Raw genomic sequence first — 23,902 nt, 5'->3', positions numbered from 1 at the left:
AGAGAGAGAGAGAGAGACCCACCTCCTTGCGTGACCTCATGGCGCAGTCCTCCAGCGTCTCAGCCGCCTCGTACTTGCCCTGGCGTCGATACAGAGCGCCCAAGTTCTGCGAACAGCCGTCACCAGTCACCCGCCACGCCCCGAAAGCTGAGTGACCCGCCGCCCCGTCCGTGCGCCCGCAACGACGGCTCCGCATACACATGGCAGTGCCGGCCGGCTGCCGAGAGCTGCGCGCGCTCGCAGGCCGAGTTAGCACGCAGCCTGCGAGCGCGGCCGGAGCCCCACGAGGCACGGCCTCGTCCGTCGGCAGCTGGTCTCTTGACGGCACTCCAGGTCAACAGTTATTCATTACACGGCAAAGCGAGCTACATTGAACATGGTCAGTGCCCGTCACCGCGTGTGCGGAGCAGTCAGTGATTGGCGCCACAGCCTGCCGGTGTCTGGTCACGAATACCCGGGGCCGGAGCTGCTACGGCGCGACAGTGCCGCAGCACAGCCGTGTGCTCCGCTGCTGCGCGCGGCCGCCAGACCGCGCACCGGAGACGTGCGTGTGGTGCCGGCCAGCCAGCACGACACAGCCGGCCGGCGGGTGCGCCCTCGCACACTACGGCGAGCGAGCCCACCTACCTTGAGGGTGGTGGTTACAGTGGGCGAGTCCACCTTGGCCGCCTTGTGCCAGCCGCCGTACTCGCCGTACGGAGCGTTGTCCTTGTTCTTGCTCTTGTTCTCCTCGCGCTCCTCAGCCACCTGCCAAATCGGCTTGCTGTCGCCTGCCGAGAGAGGCGAGCCGTCAGGTGGGCACCGCGGGGCACGCGCCGGCAGCTCCGCCGACGGCGCCGTACGGCCGCAACACCGCACAGGCAGGCGGTCAGGACAGGCGCACTCCAAAGCACATGATTAAACACATTATTGTAGCGAGCCCGCGTGATCTCCAATCGCTCGCGACATTAACAGCATGACGGCGACAGAACAACCCAGCACTGGAGCATTGGGAGGCCGACGAAGCGCCGCGCGGTTGGAGGCAAAGATACGCACGTGCCGCACGTGCAGGGTACTGCCTCCTAAAAACGGCGCTCAAACCACTCGAACTGTGACTCGCGAGCACTGCCACTGACATAACATTACAAGCATCACGCACTCCACCAGCCTAATCACTGGCCACGCACCTCCGATAGAGCCGAACTCCTGCACGTGCGCCCGGTCCAGCACCTCCTTGTAGAGCACCTCCGCCTCCTTGTATTTGCCCCTGCTTGAGGTAGGCCGATGCCAGGTTGTTCTTGGTCTTGGCCACGTTAGAGTCGTCCGGTCCCAGTTTGGTCTCGTATATCTCCAGCGCGCGCTGGTAGTAGCGCTCCACCTCCTCGTACTTGCCCTGAGGGCAGGGCAGTCGCCAGCTGAGAGACACGCCCGTCAACTGCCGCTCCCACCACTGTCTGCCTCACACGAGCTGGTATCCACGTAGACTGCCAGCCGCCCTCCCGACTGCCGGTCTCCCACTATCTGCCTCACTACGAGCTGGCATCCACGCAGACTGCCAGCCGCCTCCCCTCCAGACAGACGGCCCCCCCACTAGTCTGCCTCACACGAGCTAGCACCCACGCAGACTGCCAGCCGCCCTCCCGACTGCCGGTCCCCCACTATCTGCCTCACACGAGCTGGCACCCACACAGCCACAAGGGAGGCAGTACAGGCAACTCTTACACCAACAGATGCAGTGGTCGACGAGCACGTCGCCAGTCGACCGATTCCCACAGATGCCGCGCCAAAATTACGTTTGTTGTTAAGTGCAATTTGCGAGGAACATTATGCACATAGATCAGAAGGTAGCAATGGCCTTATTCCTCGAAGAAAAAGAAACAGGAGAATGGAGATATAGATGCATTGATATTTCGGCAACAAGCCTTTACCGAAACGAATAGCAGAAGTGCGATTAGATAAACTTCTGCTCTTCGTTTCGATATGCTGCCGAAATATCAACGCATCTATATCTCCATTCTCCTGGTTTTTCTACAAGAAGTACAGCAATTACTTCTGTTCTTAACCAGATGCCGTGTCACCTGACTGATCAGCTGGCGACGCCCATCATCATGAAGTAGTGACATTCCATTTCATTGGCTTATGTGAAATCGCATCCGCACCCATAGCCTAGGACACATACTCAGAGAGCCCCCACAGCCGGCATCTGAGCGTGCTGCTGCCGGCATCTGAGCGTGATGCTACCGGCACTGACCGGCAGGGAGCCCCCACAGCCGGCATCTGAGCCTGCTGCTGCCGGCACTGGCCGGGCAGGGAGTCCCGACAGCCGGCATCTGAGCCTGCTGCTGCCGGCACTGGCGGGCAGGGAGCCCCGACAGCCGGCACCTGAACCTGCTGCTGCCCGCACTGGCCGGGCAGGGAGCCCCGACAGCCGGCATCTGAGCCTGCTGCTGCCGGCACTGGCCGGGCAGGGAGTCCCGACAGCCGGCATCTGAGCCTGCTGCTGCCGGCACTGGCCGGGCAGGGAGTCCCGACAGCCGGCATCTGAGCGTGCTGCTGCCGGCACTGGCCGGGCAGGGAGTCCCGACAGCCGGCATCTGAGCCTGCTGCTGCCGGCACTGGCCGGGCAGGGAGCCCCGACAGCCGGCATCTGAGCGTGCTGCTGCCGGCACTGGCCGGGCAGGGAGTCCCGACAGCCGGCATCTGAGCCTGCTGCTGCCGGCACTGACCAGGCAGGGAGTCCCGACAGCTGGCATCTGAGCCTGCTGCTGCCGGCACTGGCCAGGCAGGGAGCCCCGACAGCCGGTATCTGAGCGTGCTGCTGCCGGCACTGGCCGGGCAGGGAGCCCCGACAGCCGGCATTTGAGCCTGCTGCTGATGGTCGCGACACTTGGCTGACGCCGCCCGCCCAGCGCCGGACATCTCACCTGGTTCTGGCAGAGCAGTGCCAGGTTGTTGAGCTGCTTGGCCACGTCCGGGTGGTCGCGTCCCAGTACCTTCTCTCGGATCTCCAGCGCCCGCTTACAGAGCGGCTCGGCATCCTTGTACTGCCTCGCTTGCCGTACAGCACCGCCAGGTTGTTCAGCGTGGCGGCCACCTGGCGGCAGGCAGCGGATGACGTCAGGCGACACCTGCCACTGCCACCAGCACAACAGCCACAGCCACGTGCTAAACAAGCGCCAACTCTACCAACATACCCCAAGCTTGGCATTGTCATGTTTTTCTTTGTGGGCTGAAACGACTTGTGTGTACTTGCAGCCACAGAATTCCTGGCGGCGCCGCATCGTCCCCGGTCCGACCTTCACGCGGGTTACGTGCTACCACACCTCATTACCTTTGTTGTTTTTATGAATCACCGTAGCATCGAGGACGGAAGCCTCAATGACACACCCACTGAGGCGCTTCAAGGCAACACGCAATGTTAAGCCGGCAGAGCAGCACGAGCCGTATAACGGCCCGAGGGCAGACGCACCGCGGGGTGATCCTCCCCCAGCGTCTTCTCGCGGATAGCCAGGGCGTCGTTCAGCAGGTTGGCCGCCCTCCTTGTATTTGTTTTGATCTCTTGCAAAAAACAAACCGAAGCCAGCCATGTGACGCTCCAGGACGATGCAGCCTACACACATACACAATGCTGTACATGAAACTGCGGCCGATAGACCCATGCCGACGGCCGGGGGTACATGGCGACACACTGCGTACCGAACGACGGCTCCGCGGGCCACAGCCGGGAACACAGGTGGCTGTGCGCGACCTGAGACCAGCGTCCCCTTCTCCCAGGCCTCGGCCGGGCACAAGCATCGCTGGTGACAATCGTCGGGGCTTGGCGTGAACGGCCAGCTACGTCCGGCGCCAGGCGTCCGTCATGGCAGCACCAGGCACAAGATGTGCAATGTTTTGGGCCCGCCGGAGGGGCCGGCCGGGTCAAAATTGAGCACCGCATGTCCAAAGACAAGCCGGCCCTGCCCAAACGGTGTCTCAAAAGATAAACACAATACATTTTCGAAGTTCCCCAGTTTTGAACCCAAAAGAACAAACCATACATAACGCAATGCAATGTCTCTAATGAAAGCAAGCATGTCAAATCTGCAGCACACCTTTATCAATGAAGTATTAACCAATTAAGGTGGGTTGTGACAACACCGTGGTTTAAATGAAGTTAACAGTTAGGACCTCCTTTGTAAACCTCACTTCATGTGGGAAATTCAGGGCCAACATCATATCTGATGCACACAGAAGTACATGCAAGCTGATGGTGCTTAGATCACATGCATCAAGATTGGTCAGCATGGTAAGCAATGAACCCCAAGCTCGTGGATGAATTAAACCTTGTCCAATAAAGTTTTAAATAGGTAAAACTTAACTCCAGAGTAAGAATCGTGACCAGACTGAACTGGAAAACAAGTCATGACGACCTGCAAGCCCCCATGTCATTGCATGTCGTGCACTGATTGAGTTTCACATTGGGCAGGTCGTAAGCCGCTCTACCCACGAACATCCCAGTTTGACATAACTGGGGTTTATAGCGCACCGACTATTAAGACATTTTGCATTGGCACGATGCCTTGAGAAATAATGAATTTGACGCAGCGGTGCACAAGGACATGATTACGCAAATGATGCATTTAAGAACGGCGCGCTTTATTAACCGAATTCGTCATCGAGTGGTACTATAATATGGACTTAATGTATACAATTACATGCCGACGCTGAAGACCTGCGTTATTTTCGTCAACGTTAAATTCGTATTATCGTAATCGTACATGCAACCCGAGACGCTACTGTATCATTAAGACAACCGATGCAGACATTTAAATCCCCATATGAATGTAAAATAACGTGTGCTGCGCAGTATATATGCTGCATTGATGGCCACACCTTACGTGCTACACAAGCAGGCGAAATATCGGTAAACAGGCAAAGTCTGTCACTTGCCATGGTCAAGGGTGCCTTGAGATTCGAATGGCAGTGGAAACGACCAGCAAGCTACGCCTGTCATATCTCGCACACCAAAAATTTTCCGACACGTTTTAATGGTTTCACAATGGTAACAGTCAGCCATCAATACTCCGAACACATATTTTCCTTATGTTCGAATATATTTGCTTGACCTGAACGAGTGACAGCACAAGCAGCGCTTATAGCCAAGCTTTTATTGCGTTGGGATGCATGTCAAGTTTTTGCCTTATTTCAGCAATACCTACCGACATGACTACAACAGTTGGGTTTACAACCAAGCTTTTACGGGTATGTTAACACGTTTGTCGCGACTATTTTAGCGAATGGAGAATGAAATATTGCTGCAATCGTGACATACAGTGGAAATCAGCGGGCTGTCACAATAAACAGAACACGTCTCAAATGCCGCATGTAAAACCTGACGTGATAGGCGCCGCGTCCAGCTCACAGCCTGCTGTACTCGAGACACGCGTGTCCGCAAACTGAGGGTCGAGTCGCCCGACCGGACCTGCGCTGCGGCGGTCCCTCAGCCGGACGACCGGACCGGCGTGGCGGCGGTCCCTCAGCCGGCCGACCGGACCGGCGCGGCCGCGGTCCCTAAGCTCACCTGTAGACCAGCGCCAGGATGTTGAGCATGGTGGCCACGTCCGGGTGGTCGTGACCGCTGGTCTTCTCCAGGTCCTCCAGCGCCTGCTTACACAGCGGCACCGCCACCTCGTACCTGCCGCACGCACGCGGACAAACACCGTCACACCAGTTCGCCCTCACAGTAGAAGAAATACAAGAAGGCAACTGGCAGCCCGTGGTCACAGTGCAAATGCAGTATCAGGACTTCAGCCGGTACAAGGAGAACCTCTCCAGACATCGGCGTTCGAGCCGCAGCAGTTCAACGCTTAGCTTTTTAACATGTGTCCATGCACGCTGGTGGCACCGACATAGAGACGGCCAACGCGAAAATGGTAATGTGGCAAATATGACGAACATAGACGTAACTCGGCACAAGTTCAGCGCCCTGAGACGGTCACTGAATGTATGACTGCATTGGCACGCATACGCCGCAACAAAAGTACATGAATCAATCTTCCCAGCGATGAAAAGGCTGGCTGAGCGCCGTATTGAATCAAACAACCAGCTGCACAGCACGGATGCGTCAGGACACAGGCCAAGCAAGACATCGTGGTAAATTTAGCAAAAAGGTTATTTTAAACGATAATTTAAAACCAATCTAAAACCAGGTCAATATCGGAGAACCATTTTTTTTAACAGACTTCGGACCCCGGCTGGATGACCAAGTTGTCGAGCGTGCGGGCTGACTGACCTGCCCTGCAAGGCGTACTGGATGACCAGGTTGTGGAGCGTGCGGGGTTGACTGACCAAGGCGTACTGGATGACCAGGTTGTGGAGCATGCGGGGCTGACTGACCAAGGCGTACTGGATGACCAGGTTGTGGAGCGTGCGGGGCTGACTGACCAAGGCGTACTGGATGACCAGGTTGTGGAGCGTGCGGGGCTGACTGACCAAGGCGTACTGGATGACCAGGTTAAGGAGCGTGCGGGGCTGACTGACCTGCCCTGCGAGGCGTACTGGATGACCAGGTTGTGGAGCGTGCGCAGCCGGGCTGGGATCTCGTAGCCGGCGTTGACCTGCTGCGCGAACTGGGAGGGCGGCGTGGGCGACATGCCGCCCCGCTCGTCGCCCTCGTCCGGGAACAGGTCGACGACCGGGTTGGCCGACTTCTCCATAGACTCGGCGGTGGACTCCGACATGCTCTCGGCGTTCTGCGAACGGTGACAGGCACCGGCGTCGGCTGCAGTGGGCGTGGCGTGTTCCCATGGGCGGGGCCGGCTGGCGTCACACCGCCGCCCCTGGTCGGGTCGAGGGCTCCATCCCGGTTCTGACACATGCCATAAGTTCATGGAAGAAGCGATGTCTGGCTTCACAACCACATCACAGTAGACCCTCTGTATGACTTCCTCACAAAGTGTCAAGATGTACAACGAAAACTACTTGTGAATCAGTCATTCTTTTGTCTTACGACCTTCACCGCCTTAAACGTCATGTTCCAAATATAAAGATATTGAAGCAAGCATCAGATGTGATAAGCTCCCTTGTATCTACTGATATACTTTTAAAGGAAAAAGACTGCTCTAGACAACACAATCTTTTTTTAGTAAAAAGGCTCCCAATACGTCATTGTTTGATTGCGTCATCGTACCTCGCGCAACATACTCCCCTTAAATACCATAAATATGGATGCTGGCACGTCCAGCCCATCAACCTGCCTCGCTTAGCATTTGGAACGTAACCAACGCGCGAGCCACGGCTCCAAAACGAATATCCACTCCAGTCGGAACGAGCCATCATTTAAAGCGTTCGGGGATTCATTTTTACTGAGCCGCCAGCCAGCCTGGGTCCACTAATCAATAGTAGATCTGGCCCATCCGCGGCCTGAGCATGCGGCCAGTTAAACATTAATGTCACCCGCCGCCTCTGGCATGCACGTGGTGCCTGGCGTTGGTCGACCGATTCTTGAACAACTGGCCGAGTCCGTCTGGATCCAGTCTCCGTCCGTCTGTCCGACAGGCGGCTGACAGGTATCCAGTGTCGGTCCGTCTGTCCGACAGGCGGCCGACGGGTATTCAGTCTCCGTCTATCTGTCAGACAGACGGCCGACGGGTATCCAGTCTCCGTCTGTCTGTCCGCCAGGCAGCCGACGGGTATCCAGTCTCCGTCTATCTGTCAGACAGGCGGCCGACGGGTATCCAGTCTCCGTCTGTCTGTCCGACAGACGGCCGACGGGCATCCAGTCTCTGTCCGTCTGTCAGACAGGCGGCCGACGGGTATCCAGTCTCCGTCCGTCCGTCCGACAGGCGGCCGACGGATATCCAGTGTCGGTCCGTCTGTCCGACAGGCAGCCGACGGGTATCCAGTCTTCGTCTATCTGTCAGACAGACGGCCGACGGGTATCCAGTCTCCGTCTGTCTGTCCGACAGGCGGCCGACGGGTATCCAGTCTCCGTCCGTCTGTCAGACAGGCGGCCGACGGGTATCCAGCCTCCGTCCGTCTGTCCGACAGGCGGCCGACGGGTATCCAGCCTCCGTCCGTCTGTCCGACAGGCGGCCGACGGGTATCCAGTCTCCGTCCGTCTGTCCGACAGGCGGCCGACGGGTATCCAGTCTCCGTCCGTCTGTCCGACAGGCGGCCGACGGGTATCCAGCCTCCGTCCGTCTGTCAGACAGGCGGCCGACGGGTATCCAGTCTCCGTCCGTCTGTCCGACAGGCGGCCGACGGGTATCCAGTCTCCGTCCGTCTGTCCGACAGGCGGCCGACGGGTATTCAGTCTCCGTCCGTCTGTCAGACAGGCGGCTGACGGGCACAGTCTAGCGGCTGCTGGAGGCCTGCACCACCCCTACCCGAGCTAGGCCCCATGTTGCTGACCTGTACCTGGCTGTCCTGGTCATACTTCTTGATGGAGTTGAAGAACTCCAGCTGCTTCTTGTCCTCCTCTAGCTGGGCCACCTGCTGCTCGGAAGCCTGCAGCTTCTGCTGGGTGTTGGCCAGCTCGTCCCGCAGCCAGGCGTTCTCCTGCGACGCGACAGCGTGACGTCACACACACACACACACACACGGAGAGGGAGGGGCCAGCGCGGACGAGTCCAGAGGAGGCTGTCCCCTGCAGCGGATGCCTCCCAGGCTCTGTCCCGGGCACGGCCTGACTTAGGCGGCTGCGTCTGCAGCAGCGCCGGACTCGGGCCACCGGACATCATTGGGTGACGCAGCCGCTGACATTTATGTGTGACGCTGCTGCTGACATCAGGTAGGTGACATCAGTGGCGGCTGCATCTTCGGTGCGAGGCATGCGAATGACTATCGGAACACAGCGCGACTCACACGACTTGGTCTCCGGGCATAGCCTTGCCGGTGGCTGCGCCTGGCCGTGTGGCGTGACTGATATGATTGGAACTGCACGCGTGGCGTGATGAGGCGATGGTCTCTTAATAAGAGGCATGAATGCTATGAATGGGTCGCTCGACATCACGCGACTGGACCAACACTCGGCGGGTGGCACACACTGCCGCCCCGATCAACGTCGTGAGTCCTCCCTTGGCGAGAAAGATCGCACCACAAGCCTTGTGGCCGACCTCCACTACGCCAGCTGGTAGGCAACTGGAGCCCAATATCCAGTACACAAGCTCAGATAGCCTTGCGTTTAGAATGGGATCTGTCCGGCCATAATCTGCATCTTCGTTGCCAGCCGATGATTAGTTCGTAATGAGAAACGGAAGTCATGCGCGGGATTTAAAGCAAAAGAATGAGGAGACTGATGCTGATCTGGGTCTAACTTCGGTCCACTACACAGTCATGTCTCGCCCATTGCTGACCGACAGAACATCGGCGGATGTGACAAGACTGCGACTCTTGGCACCAGGGCGTGCAACCGCACAGCCGCGCCCGGCGAAGGAGAGCCTTGCAGTGACGGCTATTACGTACCTGGCACAGACGTCGCACCTGGGCGCGCAGCTTCTGTTTTTCGGCCTCGACTCCCTGCAGGTGTGACGCTAGCGCCATCATCACCTGCAGCCGAGCGGCGCGGTGAGAACGGCGGGCGAGGAACCGCGGTCGGCAACCAGGACATAATCGCATTTTAAGGCAACTCATGTGTGCCATTCTGGCTCGTCGGCCACCAGATACAGCCCCGTGCCCAGCGCTCGGCCCGCGCCGGCGCAGACGCTCCCAAAGTCTGCCAGCTGATCCGCAAAGGCGACTTCACAAGCCTGGCCCCGACGCTGCTGCCATCTCGTGAGCAGGCACCGCGCCACACCACAGTACCCGCCTGATCAACCAAAATCCATAAACAGCCACGGCGGTTTTTGCCCGACACAGTGCGCCCCGGGAGCCGAGCGAGTGCCGCTGCGGGCAGCCGCCGGCGGTGACCGAGCCGGTGACACCAGCTGACCTGCGCCTCGCCCAGCCCCAGCTCGATGGTGTCCAGGCTCTTCTGGATGAGGCCGGCCTTCTCCTCGACCAGCTCGGAGCGCTGCTCGCTGGCCTTCATCGAGCCCATCAGCCCGTTCAGGATCGAGTTGTGGTCGTTCCGGAGCGCCTCCAGACCTGGCAGGAAGGGGATGGGGCATAACCTGATGTCACAAGCATATGCGCACAAATACGGGATAAGTGCTGAAGAGCAGCGTAGACCTTTGCATTCAGTGTCCTAGAAGTGCCTACTTTGGGTGTAAAGGAACACCTTATGAGGATTTTTTTCTCCTTTTCTGCATATTCTATGCAAAATTTTCAGTCCTACCTGATATTGCCTTACCACACATACCAAACCCATGTTTCCCTTCCAGAAGTTTTAAGATGTCATCCAAGTCCGAACTCACTTGGAACCACCAAGCATGAACAAGGCTTCAGAAAACCTGAACACCTGGCTACAACCTGAACATATGGCTATGCCCCGCCTCAGCTACATCTGAATCATGCCTATGTATGCACAGAACAAGGGCACGAGGCACCTCCAAGCCCGAGAGCCCCGGCGACTCCAGCCACTTGCAAACATCAATTTTGTTTTGTTTACAAAATACATCACAATCTCCAGCTGTGTGCCAAACACAAGGTTTTCAGGCATCCCAAATTGTTCGGGTCACAACACGCAGACACCACACCAACAAAGTAAAGCCTGGTCCCAACAGCAGCAAAGCCTGGTAGGCAGTTCTATTCCACGAATTCTTTTTCTGATAACATTTTTTCCCCAGATTCCCTGATAACAAATTACTATGCAAAATGCTCCAACTGCAAACTTGCACATGTTTTATACTTCTATTGGAGCAATTCACCAGCCGCCCAAACATGTCTAATATGCACCCAATAGTGAACAAGCTATAGGAAATGACGGATGCAATTTGAAACCAGTTTATTTTTACGGACATTTTTGCATTTTTCAACTCCTTAGATAGCCGCTTTGTTGGGTCATGACTTTCCCCAATAATGAAAAATCGCCATTTCAGTTTCACTACCTCACCACCCTACATTATCATCATGCACATAGCTTTGGTACAGACCTGGTGCAGCTAATCCAGGTGTTTGGTGGCGGAATTTTGCCCTTCGAAGCTTTTTTCTCAAGCAGAGCTCCTCTTTCTTATTTCGCATTTCAATCTTGTAGGTTGGTGGGCATGATTAACATCTACATTTTACGGGCGGGTTGGATGGCCCTGTCTGTCAACCAACCATGCCAACGATACTGACTTTTTGTTTGGGGAGCAGAAAGAGGCCCGTCCTTAAAAAGCCAGTAAATTTCTGCTTTGAGACACCCAACTGCCGGCCTACCCGCGTTCAAAACATGATTTGCACCTAGATTTGACCATTTTCTGTTTTAATCTATCAAATGCTGTTCGTAAAATAAATTACGATGCCACAAGACCTGTAATTAGACTCTTTTGTTCCATACTATTGATCATTTTACCCGAATTTGTTGAAGTGGTCCCTCGTGTCTGCTCCGACAAGACGCTGTCCATGGATGTCAAGCTTTGCTGATTAGCATATGGTTGCACCATGGATATGCACTTCATTTTTTTAAAAAACACAAGCATGTTACGCTGCACAACAATTACAATAAGGGATAGACATAGGTCTTCAGCAAATAGTCAGACCATCTCATTTTTTAGGTGAAGCCAATTTCGAACTTTAAGTCATTACATATGATTACCAAACATAAATGGATGCCTTTGCTGCAACTGAAAAGGCAAGCGACAAAACTGATTTTGCCGCCATCCATAACTTCTATTCTGTCTGGACGAGAGATTGTTTTGTGGAACATACCTGTTATTGCCCTTGACAGAGACTAAACATAACAATCAGAGTATGTTGTTAAGTGATTTAGATGGCTAATGTTTAGTTCTGCCATCTCAGTTGGCTCCTGAGTTTTGATTTGCGTGTGGTCAACTTTGTCTGGTGTCAACAAGCTGACAAAAATGAACTGAACCTATACACAAGTTTAAATCAGTCAAAAATAAGTTTGTCGTGTTTTCATCACAATTGCTGCTGTTGAGACATATGTGAGTTGAGATGATGTTCAACACATGGGCCGCCCTAAGATAGGTGAAGTTGATTACTTGCAATGTAAGTAGCAGTAGGAATTTTGCAAGAATCAGTGCCTCATAAATGCTGCTGTGATACAAGTAGGTAAGAGAGGATGGGATGAGACAAGGCTTCTTTATGTTATTTTTATAGAAATAAGCATAGTATTTTGCAAAAAATAGGGACACAATATGTGTATTTCCTGGCCGCATTTTAACAGAAGTCAAAAGTACGACTGTTGTTGTTTGTTTGATTTGGTGATGTGTTGATGTGCAGGAGTCGGAGACTTTTTACGCTTGAATGTGCTATGCTTGTTGAATTTTTGCTGTGGCTTTGCTGTTGAATTCTTTTGCTTTGTTTTGTGTTAAAAAAACCTGTGGAAGGGATGTGCAAAGTACAGCATCAAAAAAGTGACGTTATACAGTTTTTGGCGATCATTACGCTCTTCTGAAATTTCTACTGACCTTTAGCTATGCATAACTCATACCTCATAGCAGCTATGACTCATAGACATAATGACTCAATTAAGTTCCAGCTTTTGTGAACTGAATTTTTTTGCATCTGCACGGTATTTCCTCGATGGAATATTGCATTCCCCTCCTAGTTCAAAAGCCATTCTAGCTCACTGTTTAAACGTGAGTTCATAGGTCATCATCCCACAACACGTGATAACTGAGGCTTAAGCACCAAAACCATTCTACGAGGCATGTAAGGAGCGCGAATGTCCGCAGGCGTCGAGCGGGGCTGCGGGTGAGGTCACCGGACCCGCAGCCACCCGCCCAGTCCGCCGCACCGGCTCGTCTCCGCGGTGATTCAACAAACATTACAAAACGCTCTCCGCGCTGCACCCAGCGCCAAGATCAGCAGGGCTGACGTCACAGGCGTGGCGATGACGTCACAGGCGTCGGCGTCGCCCCGGGGACGGCGCGCAACTGGGGCCGCCCGACAGGTGCGACGCTAGGGTCCCATCACCCATCCCACGGTGACCTGGCGGGCTCGCCGTGCCTGCGGCGCGGCCGGTCATGGCCACCGTCACTTCCAATCCCACGGCCTCAGTCGCCGCCTGCTAGGCGTCACCTGTCCCTGTCACCACCCCCGGAGAATTAGCCTATCAAGGTCAACGCTCCGCGGCCAGGCAGATCGTATTTGTTCTTCCTCTGCCAGGTCACGTGGCCGCTGGCGACGACCTCCCCCCACCCCTCCCTTCTAAAAATAATTAGTCTGCCGATCTGACTGACGCCCTGACGCATGATTTCTTTCAGGGCTTCTCGAAAAGTTGCACGTGAAAGACTATTTGACGCCAAACACCATTAGTTCCTGGGTCATGGCTCGAAAATAACAAGTTACTTGCTCCGAGCAATTACTTCATGATCTGAAACAACCTGACTCACTTCAAAGCGTATGAAGTGCGCTCAAATATTAGAAGCGCTATAAAGAACAGGGGAAATAATAATAAAAGATGGGCAACAAGTAGAATCATCTGGTTCAGCCTGTAAACGTAAAGGAAACGTAAAGAGCGCAGCAATGACACATTTCTATCTTATTTAGCTGTACATAAGTTGACAAATTTTGTAATGAAAAACATAATCATCTGTCACGGCATCCACGCACGGCCGACGGCATACCCTTTGTCCGACACACACGATCTTCCACGCACGTTGACCGTTGTGAGCCGTCGCCGTGTACAAGAGCACGACTTACCACGCCTCTCGTTCAGGTTAAGAACGAGCTTTGGCAGCGGCATCGCCGGTAAGTCGGATAACTACGCCGCCGGTAGGATGACCCTCAGTTCTGAATGGGCGTCCCACTGCCGATTACGGACGGGGCCCACGTGACTCAGCTCTCAGTTATGCAAGCTCAGTACTGGGCCACAGCTCTGCATGGCCCACCGCCCTCTCTCCCCGATGGCACGCACCGTACCTGAGCGACCACAGCGGCAGCCTGCGTGCTGACAACACCGCCCACCTGCCTGTTACAAAGAACGCTACGCACGCAGCGTACAACAGAAATTATGCTTGCGAGCAACGCCCTGTGAAAAGACCGCGCAAAAATGAAGGGAGCCACACGAGGACAACGTCAGAACCCGTTTTAAGGTACATTCCGCGCCGGTCACAGGTCAAGAGGCATCGGCTTCCAATCCACTGCTGTAATTTGGCCTACTGTCGTCGGCGGCCCGACAGCTGACGTCTGCCGCGTGCCCGCGCGACGCTGCGACAAGGCGCCGTCGTGCCGTCACCGCAGGCCGCACCATTGTGTGTAGTTTCCTGCAGGTGGCGCGCGCTATGGCTCAAGGGCGAGGCGGTCACGTCAGGCCCGATAAGAAGACGGTGTCTTCACGCGAGGCAGACCGGCTGCTGATGGCTACAGCGGATGAAAAAAACAGCTGGTGAATCTGGCTCTGATCCGATTCAGGCAGACTTGTGTTCTTTTATAGCAGGCGGGATTACATGGCGATCCATAACCGGCTGATTCAAAGCTCCTAGGATGTATTTTATTTCGATGGGTAGGAGTGATAAATTGACATAAAGAATCGTCTTGTTAGCGTTTTCAACACCCATACAATGAGTAAGATAACATAAGCGGCAGGAGACTAGCCAAAATAATAAAGGCTAGAGTTGCCAATGGCCAGAACGCAGATGATACCAAGACATGCCCTGATACAGCTGGACAAACCTTATATAACCGGTGCAAACGGCTTTATTCAATGCATTTAAAGATCCATCTCTGGTGAGAGTTAAGTGCTCAGTGCTTCACTGACGTCGTGCTCGAGCGCTCATTCACAAATGACTGCTAAAAAAAAAAATAGCTGGCTGTCTGGCCTCATAACTTCAGACGACAGAATCTATGACATTCATGACTAAATCCATGGTCACGTTTTTTGGTAACTGCTACCAAAGCACCACAAAAACGCACGCATTTTGGGTGAATACTAGCCCCAGTCAGCTGAACCACGCGCCCGAGCGATGTTCATGGCCGACCTCTCCAACACTGGGTCCCGCTGCTTAGACCCATTTCGGAGCACGTCGACTCACACATAGACCACGACTACAGGGGTCTCAGGCAGACTGGTGGCAAGCAGACGCAAGCGGCCCCAGCCCTTCAACAGTAATAATACCATCAACAGTGAAAATGAAGGTCAAATTTCAATGTGAAAGGAGGCACCGACACACAACCTGCTTTTAACCACTGACCTTGCAGGGCCTACGAATGAACCGAAGTGGAAAGATACCCTATTTAACGTGTTCATGCACGCGTTTCATACATAATGCTACGATCATGCATGCTACGACGTGTTTTTCTACGGCCTGACTGTCCAGGTTCGACGAAGCGTTGCATAATGTGGGGGCTAGTCAAAAGGATACAAAGCCAGCTGGACTACCGACAATAGCATACGGCGTACCCCTAAATAACAGAGCTCGCAGGGAAAACTGAAGTCAATTTGTATCACAAAAATCGCCGGACACCAAGTACGTGCTGCCGTACCTAGTCTCGATACCAGGTACGTCCATGCACGCGTTTCTTTCTCGAATCTGGTCTAGCCAGTTCTGTGCGGATATCAACAACTAAAATGTGGTTTGGAATCCCGAAGTAACTTCTATGACTCCAGCCAATGCTCCGGCGCCTTGCCTGTCTTCTAATGACCAGAGCGCAGCCATGTCGGGTAGTCAACTCTGTCCAACACCAGAACATACCTTGTATCACGGTTTTGGTGTTCGTCATGATCTCGTCCTGCGATTGCGCCGTCATCTTTCCTATTGATTCAATCTTCTTTCTGCAACAACGGAGGGCGATCATTAGATTTCGGCCGGTCGAAATCACACACGGCAGACCATTGGTGTTGCCACACACTGGCCGCGACCTCAAACAGCGCTGCCAGCATGAGTGGCAGTCGACGGCCACGTCTACCGGATGACAGCCGTAGGGGCTGCCTCCTGCGGTGCCGCACACCAGGCGCCGAACAGGGCGTTCCAGGCGCCTGCTAGTAACCTGCCACGATACCCCTGATGCATGGCTCAGTATCCATCTGACAGGCCAGAGTTTTATCTCAGGGAATGTGTCACTGAGCGAGAGCGATCGCTTGGGGAGCGGTGTGCACAGGTGGTCGCCAGAGCCTGCTCCAGAAAGTCGGCGACTTACCGAGCCGCGCCGCACCCTCTGTCATCCGACCTGTCACAGCCAGCTTTCCTCAGTCGGCCGCCAGCCCGGCCAATCTCCTGAGTGCTCCCCGTGTGAACCGCTGCTGACATTGCCAGCCAAACATGCCTACCTACCTACCACCTCAGCAGGCCCCAATGACCCCGGCTACACAGAGATGGGCGCACCCGTAGCACACCGACCGGGCGCGGTCGGGAGGAGAGAACCCAGGAGAGAACCCGGACCTGGCGCAGCCCGGTCAAACATGGGCGTGGCGGTCGTCAGGACACACAAAACACGCATATTCCAAGGTGTGGCTCGGTGACGTCACACGTTAGCTACGAGAGACGGTCGTCAGAGATCGGACCGCTTACAGACATGGGAGGCAGCCCATGGCCCGAGGCGCTCAGGTTCCATCATCGAACTAAGACTGAGGACGCAGGTCGTCTCGATGCGTTCGTCGGTGGCCACGGCCTCCCACTGGCATCGTCGTCTGGTCAAATCTCACGGTCACAAGAGGCCCGCCACGCCCGACGTCTCCGTGAGAGGCGCCCGGCGCACACTGGGAGTGGAGCTTGCCGTCGACTGCGGGAGCAGCCAACGCCCGGGGCTGGCGGACGGGACGCGCAGAGTCCTCCCCCACTAAATCCCTCACGCCATCTGAGGCAGACGCTGACACAGAACAGGGCAAAAATCACTTCAGTCACTAATTGCCTGCCAGTTATCCCACGAAAACCAGTACCTGGACCTGGAGAGGGAGAGAGAGAGGGGGAGGGATCAGCGTCACTCAGCGAATTTCAGAGACGAAAAATTTTAGCGGGGGGTGGCAGCTCAAAAGTCCCAAGGTTTGTTATCCAGCAGGTGCCCAGCATCTCGAATCTCGGTACCAGCGCAGCACCAGAGCTGCTGGGATTTCAAAGATGCAAACGAAATACAAACAACATTCAGAATCCTGCTAACGCACCGCAGCCAGCACCACGTCAGATGCGGGGGTACCAACTCCACAACCCTCTGGCGGATGCCGACGGTCAGAGTAGTCGACGCACGCCGAACATATCCTGATAACGGACAATTACAGGCATTGTCGGACCAGGCACCGTTCCACGGCCGCCGGCACTGAACGACCACCGGCGTCCGCTAACGCGGTACGACAGCCTCGATTTCTCATATCCATTCCACATCAGCCTTCATCTATAATGCGCAGATATGACCCGATAGCGTTATCACACTGAAGCTGCAGCGCGCATGGTATCAGCGCTGAGGGCGCGACGCCAGTGGAACACGCGCTGCCAGACGGCTGCGGCGCCCGCCGCGGACGGGGCGCGGGACCACGCGCACACTCATACACGGGACAGAGGGCCGTCCCAGGAAGCGCCAGCCCCGGCCGGATGTGCACGTGATGAGCTCATCACCGGCGGTCCAGGGCGGCGACGCAGGCAGCGTCCCAGTCAGAGCCCCGCCGCCGGCCGTGCGCGGTCTGCGACGGACATCCGAGCACGGGACGAAGAACGGCAAGGGTCGTACTGGCTCCGATGGTGCGACACATCGGACGGCAGGGGGCGCACCCGCTCCGAGGCAGCGTCCAGCGGTGCCGCGCTGATCACCTCGGTCGCCACGCACTGATAGCCTCGGCGCCGGTGCGGCGTCCCAGGCGCGGCCGGCCGAAGTCCCGGCGGCGCGGCATGGGCGGCGCCAGGCGAGCTGGCGGTGACCGACGCCGGGCAGCGAGCCATCGGAGGCCCCGGAGCGGCGCACACGGCCCGGCTCGGAGCGGCGGCCGTCCCGCACGGCTGGCGCACAGCGCCGACTGCTGGTGGCGGCGGCGGCGTCAGGCGGCCAGTGAGCGGTCTGTGACCGCCGGCTGAGCCGCAGACAGCGGCACTGGCTCGGCAGACGGGCGCCAGGCGCCGGTCCAGGGAGCGAGCGATGCTGGCTCGGCACTGTCCGGTCCGCACAGGCAGTGGGAAAACGACGACACAGGAGCAGCAGGGAAAGCCGTCGGCGTTGAGCGACACTGACAGAGGTTCACCATACGGGAGGAATGCTCTTGGGTCGGTAATGGCCGGTGATGGCTGATCATCACGCCAGTCAGAATCACTTAAGCTCAGTGACAAAACGCGTGCAACACCAGTACCCCAGATTTAGGGGGCTCCTATTTTGGGCTTCGGGACGTTCATGTCTCCGAAGGCGCATCCTGGAAACCATGAAAAATGCTCTCATTTCCCCGTTTCAATACCGTACGTTCAATCATCATGAATGATGAAAATGGCGTGGTTTCCAAAACCCGTTAGTGCATGGGTTCTGTGCTCTTACGGCACCGTGCCACGCGAGTTTTGCGTGCATAACTGAACTGGCTAGGACAATTGATTCTCATCGTAAGCCTCGGCCGTCTTTTCTCTCTTCTCAAGAGCCAAGACACGCCTAATACTGCCTAGCCACCAGCGGCAATAACTTCCCAAGGAGACCTGCCACGGACCCGACCGTCAACCCCAGGCGACTGCACCGATCAGGGACACCGCGTGGCGCACGGTGCTGCTGGTGAGCTGGTGGGCAGCCATCGACCCATCTCAAGGAGACGCCACCAAAACGCGGCGCATGCCACTGGCAGTGGCTTCTTTTTCACTCAAAGGTCAGATCACAAATGGGCTCCGACGTCAATGGCGGCCGTATTTCCCGCCCCAGTCGCGCTATATCCCGATGGTGTGAATGAATGCCAGGCGCTGCCAATGCCATTATTGAGATGAGACGAGCGGGGCAGGGATATAAATGGCTCGATGCTATTTCCAAGGAACGGCTCCACATGCAATCCGAGGCACGGTGACGGAGGTGACATGGGCGGTGCGCCAGGCCAGACCAGAACGGGACATGGGACACGGGACCTGGGACACGGGACACGGAACACCGCTGAGCGATGGCGGCCCAGGCGGACACAGACCGTCCGTGCGGCCCGAGCGCCGACGCCGTGGGAAACTGGAGCAGGGCGTGGGAGCGGCGGGCCGGCCGGCGCGCTGCACGGGCTACCGAACCGCTGGCCTCGGTCCGGCACGCGCCGACGCGCCGCCAGCGCTCCTCTACTGCGCCCGCCCCCGACTCAGGACCACGGACGGGCTCGAATGCCGGCAGACATACCAGCGCATGTGAATACTTTTGCCACCAAATATCTAGCTTCCTGCACGTCTTGTCACCGATGCCAAGCCCTGCTCTTTCAAAGCCCGCAGACGAAAAGGTAGGGCATCAGTTCTCCACAAACTGCATGTGCGCTAGAGAAGCCGTTCTCTAGAAGTCCTCGTTCAAGGTCAAAGCAAAGTCCGAGGATAGACGGGCTGCCCGTTCGAAAATTGTCACAAAAATAAGGTTGTGGAAAATTTTTCAATAAAAACTACTAACTACAGCCAATGAACCCAAGCACACCTTACGTTGCTTCATTCCCCCACTCGAATCAAGTGAAAAGAAAGAAAATGGTCGTGAGTACGTACTGTGTGTCACAGGCCTTTGTAAGTACATCGAGAATTCGCGATTAACATCAATGGTCGCTAGGCTTGACTATCACTAAGCCCGACGACGGCAACTTTGTTGGATGGTGAGGGATGATAAATCGTCCGACTCCTCCGAATCGTGAATGGCATCGAATCAAGTCCCACAGCCTAAGGATTATGTGGCAGTGTACGCAATGACGGTTCCTATCTCATGCTTGAAAAGGTGGTATTGTCTAGTGTGCTCTATCAACAACTTGTTTTTGTTTCATAATCTAATTATTTTGCGCGAAATAACGTTATATCTATACCCATTTGCAAAACGACAAAATTATATCAGCTGTCCATAGAATTCCAAAGCTGTCTGCTCCTGTCCATCTAATTTCCAAATTGGACTTAAACTTTCTGTAATTTCACAAATTTCGAGTGCAATTAGCAACTGTAATGTGCGCATTCGTGCGATACGTTTTCGAAACAGCGGGTGGTCGTCGGTCTCGCAGAGAAGTCCTCAACGTGCCAAGTGGCAAAAAAAAAAAACATTACAGGCCTTGTCAAGTCCAAAGGCAGTTCAACGTCAAGTTAAAACCAGGACAACTGCTGAAAGTGGCCTTAAATTAAAACGAAGGAATCCTGCAGCATGCACCCAACCGAATGAAATGTGCCAGTCTAAGTTTTTAAACATCAGGAGATTTATCACATGGGCAGTCGTGCTCTTGCTTTTGGAGGAAGTGAACGAAATGGAGGCACAAATATTTACATAAGGACGGACTATATTTCTCAGTTGGGGAAAAAGGACTTCTAGGAGTGAAATCCAGCTTCGATGCCCTAGGAGTGAAGTCCAGCTTCCATGCCGGTTCTGGACCGGTAAAAAGAAAACAAAAACAAATCGATAAGCAAAAGCGCGTTCCGGGCCACAAAAAGGCACTGGTATAATCACATAATCTACAACGGTAAAATCCGCTGCAGCATCGCAATCGCCACTCAAAACAGCGCTGGCCGAGGCACGAAAGTCCTGCAACTTTCAAAACATTTCCCATTCATTTCCCTTTTGGGTGGCGCTGGGCCCGACCAAGCTGCTTTCATCAGAAGTTATCGGTGGCGCCACACTGAGCAGCAGTGGTGCGTTTGGCGCGGCTTGCACTCGGGCCGGGCGCCAGCGGAGAACGCTGGGAGTCCGGCCGGGGGCCGGCGGAGAGCGTTGGGAGTCCGACCGGGCGCCAGCGGCAAATGTTGGGAGTCCGACCGGGCGCCAGCGGCGAATGCTGGGAGTCCGGCCGGGCGGCAGCGGAGAACGCTGGGAGTCCGGCCGGGTGCCGGCGGAGAGCGTTGGGAGTCCGACCGGGCGCCAGCGGAGAACGCTGGGAGTCCGGCCGGGCGCGAATGGAGAGCTCTCAGAGTCCGAGCGGACGTCAGCACGGCCGGGCCGCCCCCAAAGATAGACCGGCAACATGACCAGCCACGTAATGATCATATTCATAAGCACAGCACACGACTGCACGACACATATCTCTTCCTGACCAAGCATTGACCGGGCTCCTCAGCGACTGACCGTGGGGGGGGGGGGACAGACTTGACCCCCTCCCCTGCTTATCTTAAGAACGGCCGGGCCGAACTCAAACATTCAAATCTCAAGTGGTAGCGCTGTGGCGTGCGGTTCCGAACCCCACAACAGACTCAAGTGGAAGAGTGTATTAGGGTCACAAGTCAAAGTCGAATTTTTTAGGGGGGGGGGGGAGACGTCTGATCCCTCCCAGAACATATTTCATTTGGAAGCGTATCTTATCGTGTGAAATCATCGCCTCCTGATCAAACATGCTACAAAGGAGATATCTGTCACGCGCGCTGTTCCAGGCCTAGAGCCAAGGTCACGTACCGCGCAAATGAGAGCTAAAACCTTGGTCCATTTGTCTATTTTGGTCTATTCATTTCCGTCATACTTAAACCATCCAAACGCGGAGTGGGAGAGCAGCCGCAACGGTCAAGGCTAAACAAATGGCCTCGGTGGGGGGTAAGCAGTTGGATCGATCTCCACGATGTTTCGGCGGTACAGTCATGCCGACAGTGCAGCCTGATGTCCTTCAGCACCGCCGCCAGTCACGTGGTCGTCGGTTTGTATGTGAAACTGATAAATGGCTTCCGTCGCCCCGTCACCGCGCCGCCGCGGCGGACTTAGCCCCGCCGCCCACCGCCGCGGGCCTGGGCCCACCTGCGCAGGCGCAACATGTGCTTTTATGCATTTAAGCCGTAAGCCAGCCATTGTTACAGATAATTACTTGAAACTTAGTACAGACATCCTTCATAACCGCATGTAGGACACCTTTTTCATGTTTTCATAATGTTGAGCCTGAGACCAAAAATAGTCGACGATACTTTTACTCAATATCTTCATTTGACACCCCAATATTCTAATACGCAACGGTGAAACCACAAGACGACAAGGCATATTAATGGTGGACTAATTCGCTCACATTTTCTGTTCGCAAATGTGAAACAGATTCTTTCTTTCGGCTTCTGTGCCAAGTCCTACACGGTTCTGCGCTTTTGAAAAAATCGACAAACATGACGTCACTCTGACGTTACTCACGGTCGATCTATTGTGATCCCACAGTTATCATAATGGCAACAGTTACTTAAAATTTTGCGGCGATCTTTCATGGCATTTTTGAATCATCGCGAATATTGGACAGGGGATGGGCGGATCTGACAACCGATGATGATGACTTGGGGTTTAAGGGCGCATCGGATCTGACAACCCTGATCAATACAGGGTTAAGTCGCCTCGCTAGGCGTGGGGCAAGTAAGGTGATGACAGTTTCAGTGTCTCCACCCCAGGCGATACCGAAACCTAAACGAAATTAAGCAGAAGCTCATGGACCGACACAGATAAAAATATAATTGTTCATATCCGTCATCATTGATAGATGTGCCGTAACCAATGTGTTCGTGAAGATTTATGACAACAGCAGTCATACGCCTGATATCTAACCTCTAAGACGAACAGCTACTCCGTTCAAATGATCTTTCTTTGGGAACTGCTCAAAACTGCATTCAGCTGCGGTCGGCAGGTGCAAATATGCCCGGTGGCAAATGACGTGACTGCCAAGTGGCTCGCCTTCAAAGTTCTCTCTGACTTCAAGCAAGACCCACTAGGCTACGACTACGCTCGTGACAGCATCACTTCCCCGCAGCTCAGCTTACGCCCAGTCAGCTGGTGCAGGCTCCCACCGGCATTATAAGATCGCCGAGGGATCTAGCTGTCTGCAGACTGACGATCAGGACATGATCCGTCGTTTGTCGGCCCTCGGGCGGCGGGCGGGCGGCCCGGCCGGGACCCGGCCGGGACCCGGCCGGGACCCGGCGCCGCCCCGGACGGCGCGCGCCCGCCGCCGCCGCCGGCTGATCAATGCGTCGTCCGCCGCCGATCGCCGCGCGGCCAGGCCGGGCCGGGCCAGGGCGGGCCGCACCGGACCGAGAGCGCCGCCGGGACTGGCGGCGGGTCCACTATCGATCGGCGGCGGCGGCGGTGGCGGCGGCGGCGGCGCCACACGGCCCGACGAGTCACCGCCCGCCGCCGCCGCCGCCGCCGCCGCCGCTGCCACCCGGACATCATCATACACCACCCGGCGCAGCACACACGCACGCACGCACGCACGCACGCACGCACACGCACGCGCACGCGCACGTATACTCACACATACACACCCACACATACACAGTCTCGTGCAGAAGCGGCCCACGCACCACCGCGTGAACCTTTTACGACAGAGGTCCGCAATGAGGACAACCCACTACAGACAACAGCAGCAGCGGCAGCAGCGGCGGCGGCGGCGACGGCGGCTGAGCGGGCTGCCGGCGGGCTGGCTTACATGCGGTATTGTTCGATGGCAGACATGGTGAGCATGGTCCGGGCGGGAGCAGGCAGCACATTCTCCGAGGCGCGGCCACCGCTCACTGGCCGGGCGGCGGCGATCACAGCATGGTGACCGGTGGCGCCGCGCCCGCTCGCAGACTGAGCCGGCGCCGCCGCCGACGGCCGCCTCGTCGGCGCCGACGGAGCCAGCTGGGTGCCGACGGAGGGGCGCCGAGGCGAGCGCAGGGCACGGCCTACCGCGCCGACGCAGGGGCGCCGAGGCGAGCGCAGGCACAGTCCACCGTGCCGACGCAGGGGCAATGAGGCGAGCACAGGCACAGTCCACCGTACCGACGCAGGGGCAATGATGACACGTGTGCAAGCACGGCGCCGCGGTGGAGGCACTGAGAACGCTCGCCACGACCACCCAGATCGCCTC

General features: G+C 55.9%; 1 protein-coding gene across 1 annotated transcript; it reads right to left on the bottom strand.

Moving 5' to 3' along the window:
• Positions 1 to 22: 22 nt before the first annotated feature.
• LOC119109257 (kinesin light chain-like) lies at positions 23 to 23,631 on the bottom strand (the record flags this gene model as incomplete). The annotated part of the gene is given in 15 exon segments (XM_037232855.1): positions 23 to 106; positions 628 to 770; positions 1,167 to 1,245; positions 1,247 to 1,372; positions 2,904 to 3,025; positions 3,028 to 3,073; positions 3,449 to 3,514; positions 3,516 to 3,537; positions 5,540 to 5,653; positions 6,499 to 6,710; positions 8,371 to 8,517; positions 9,424 to 9,507; positions 9,890 to 10,044; positions 15,699 to 15,778; positions 23,480 to 23,631. Coding segments are annotated over 15 exon segments (1,515 nt in total), but the record flags the coding sequence as incomplete, so codon positions are not given.
• Between the last annotated feature and the right edge of the window lie 271 nt (positions 23,632 to 23,902).

The sequence above is a fragment of the Pollicipes pollicipes genome, unplaced genomic scaffold (assembly GCF_011947565.3).
Source record: "Pollicipes pollicipes isolate AB1234 unplaced genomic scaffold, Ppol_2.1 Scaffold_2555;HRSCAF=2994_pilon_pilon_pilon, whole genome shotgun sequence".
Taxonomy (NCBI): Eukaryota; Metazoa; Arthropoda; class Thecostraca; order Pollicipedomorpha; family Pollicipedidae; genus Pollicipes; species Pollicipes pollicipes.
Note: the sequence above shows the minus strand (reverse complement) of the source record. Positions and strands in the feature narration are given on the sequence as shown.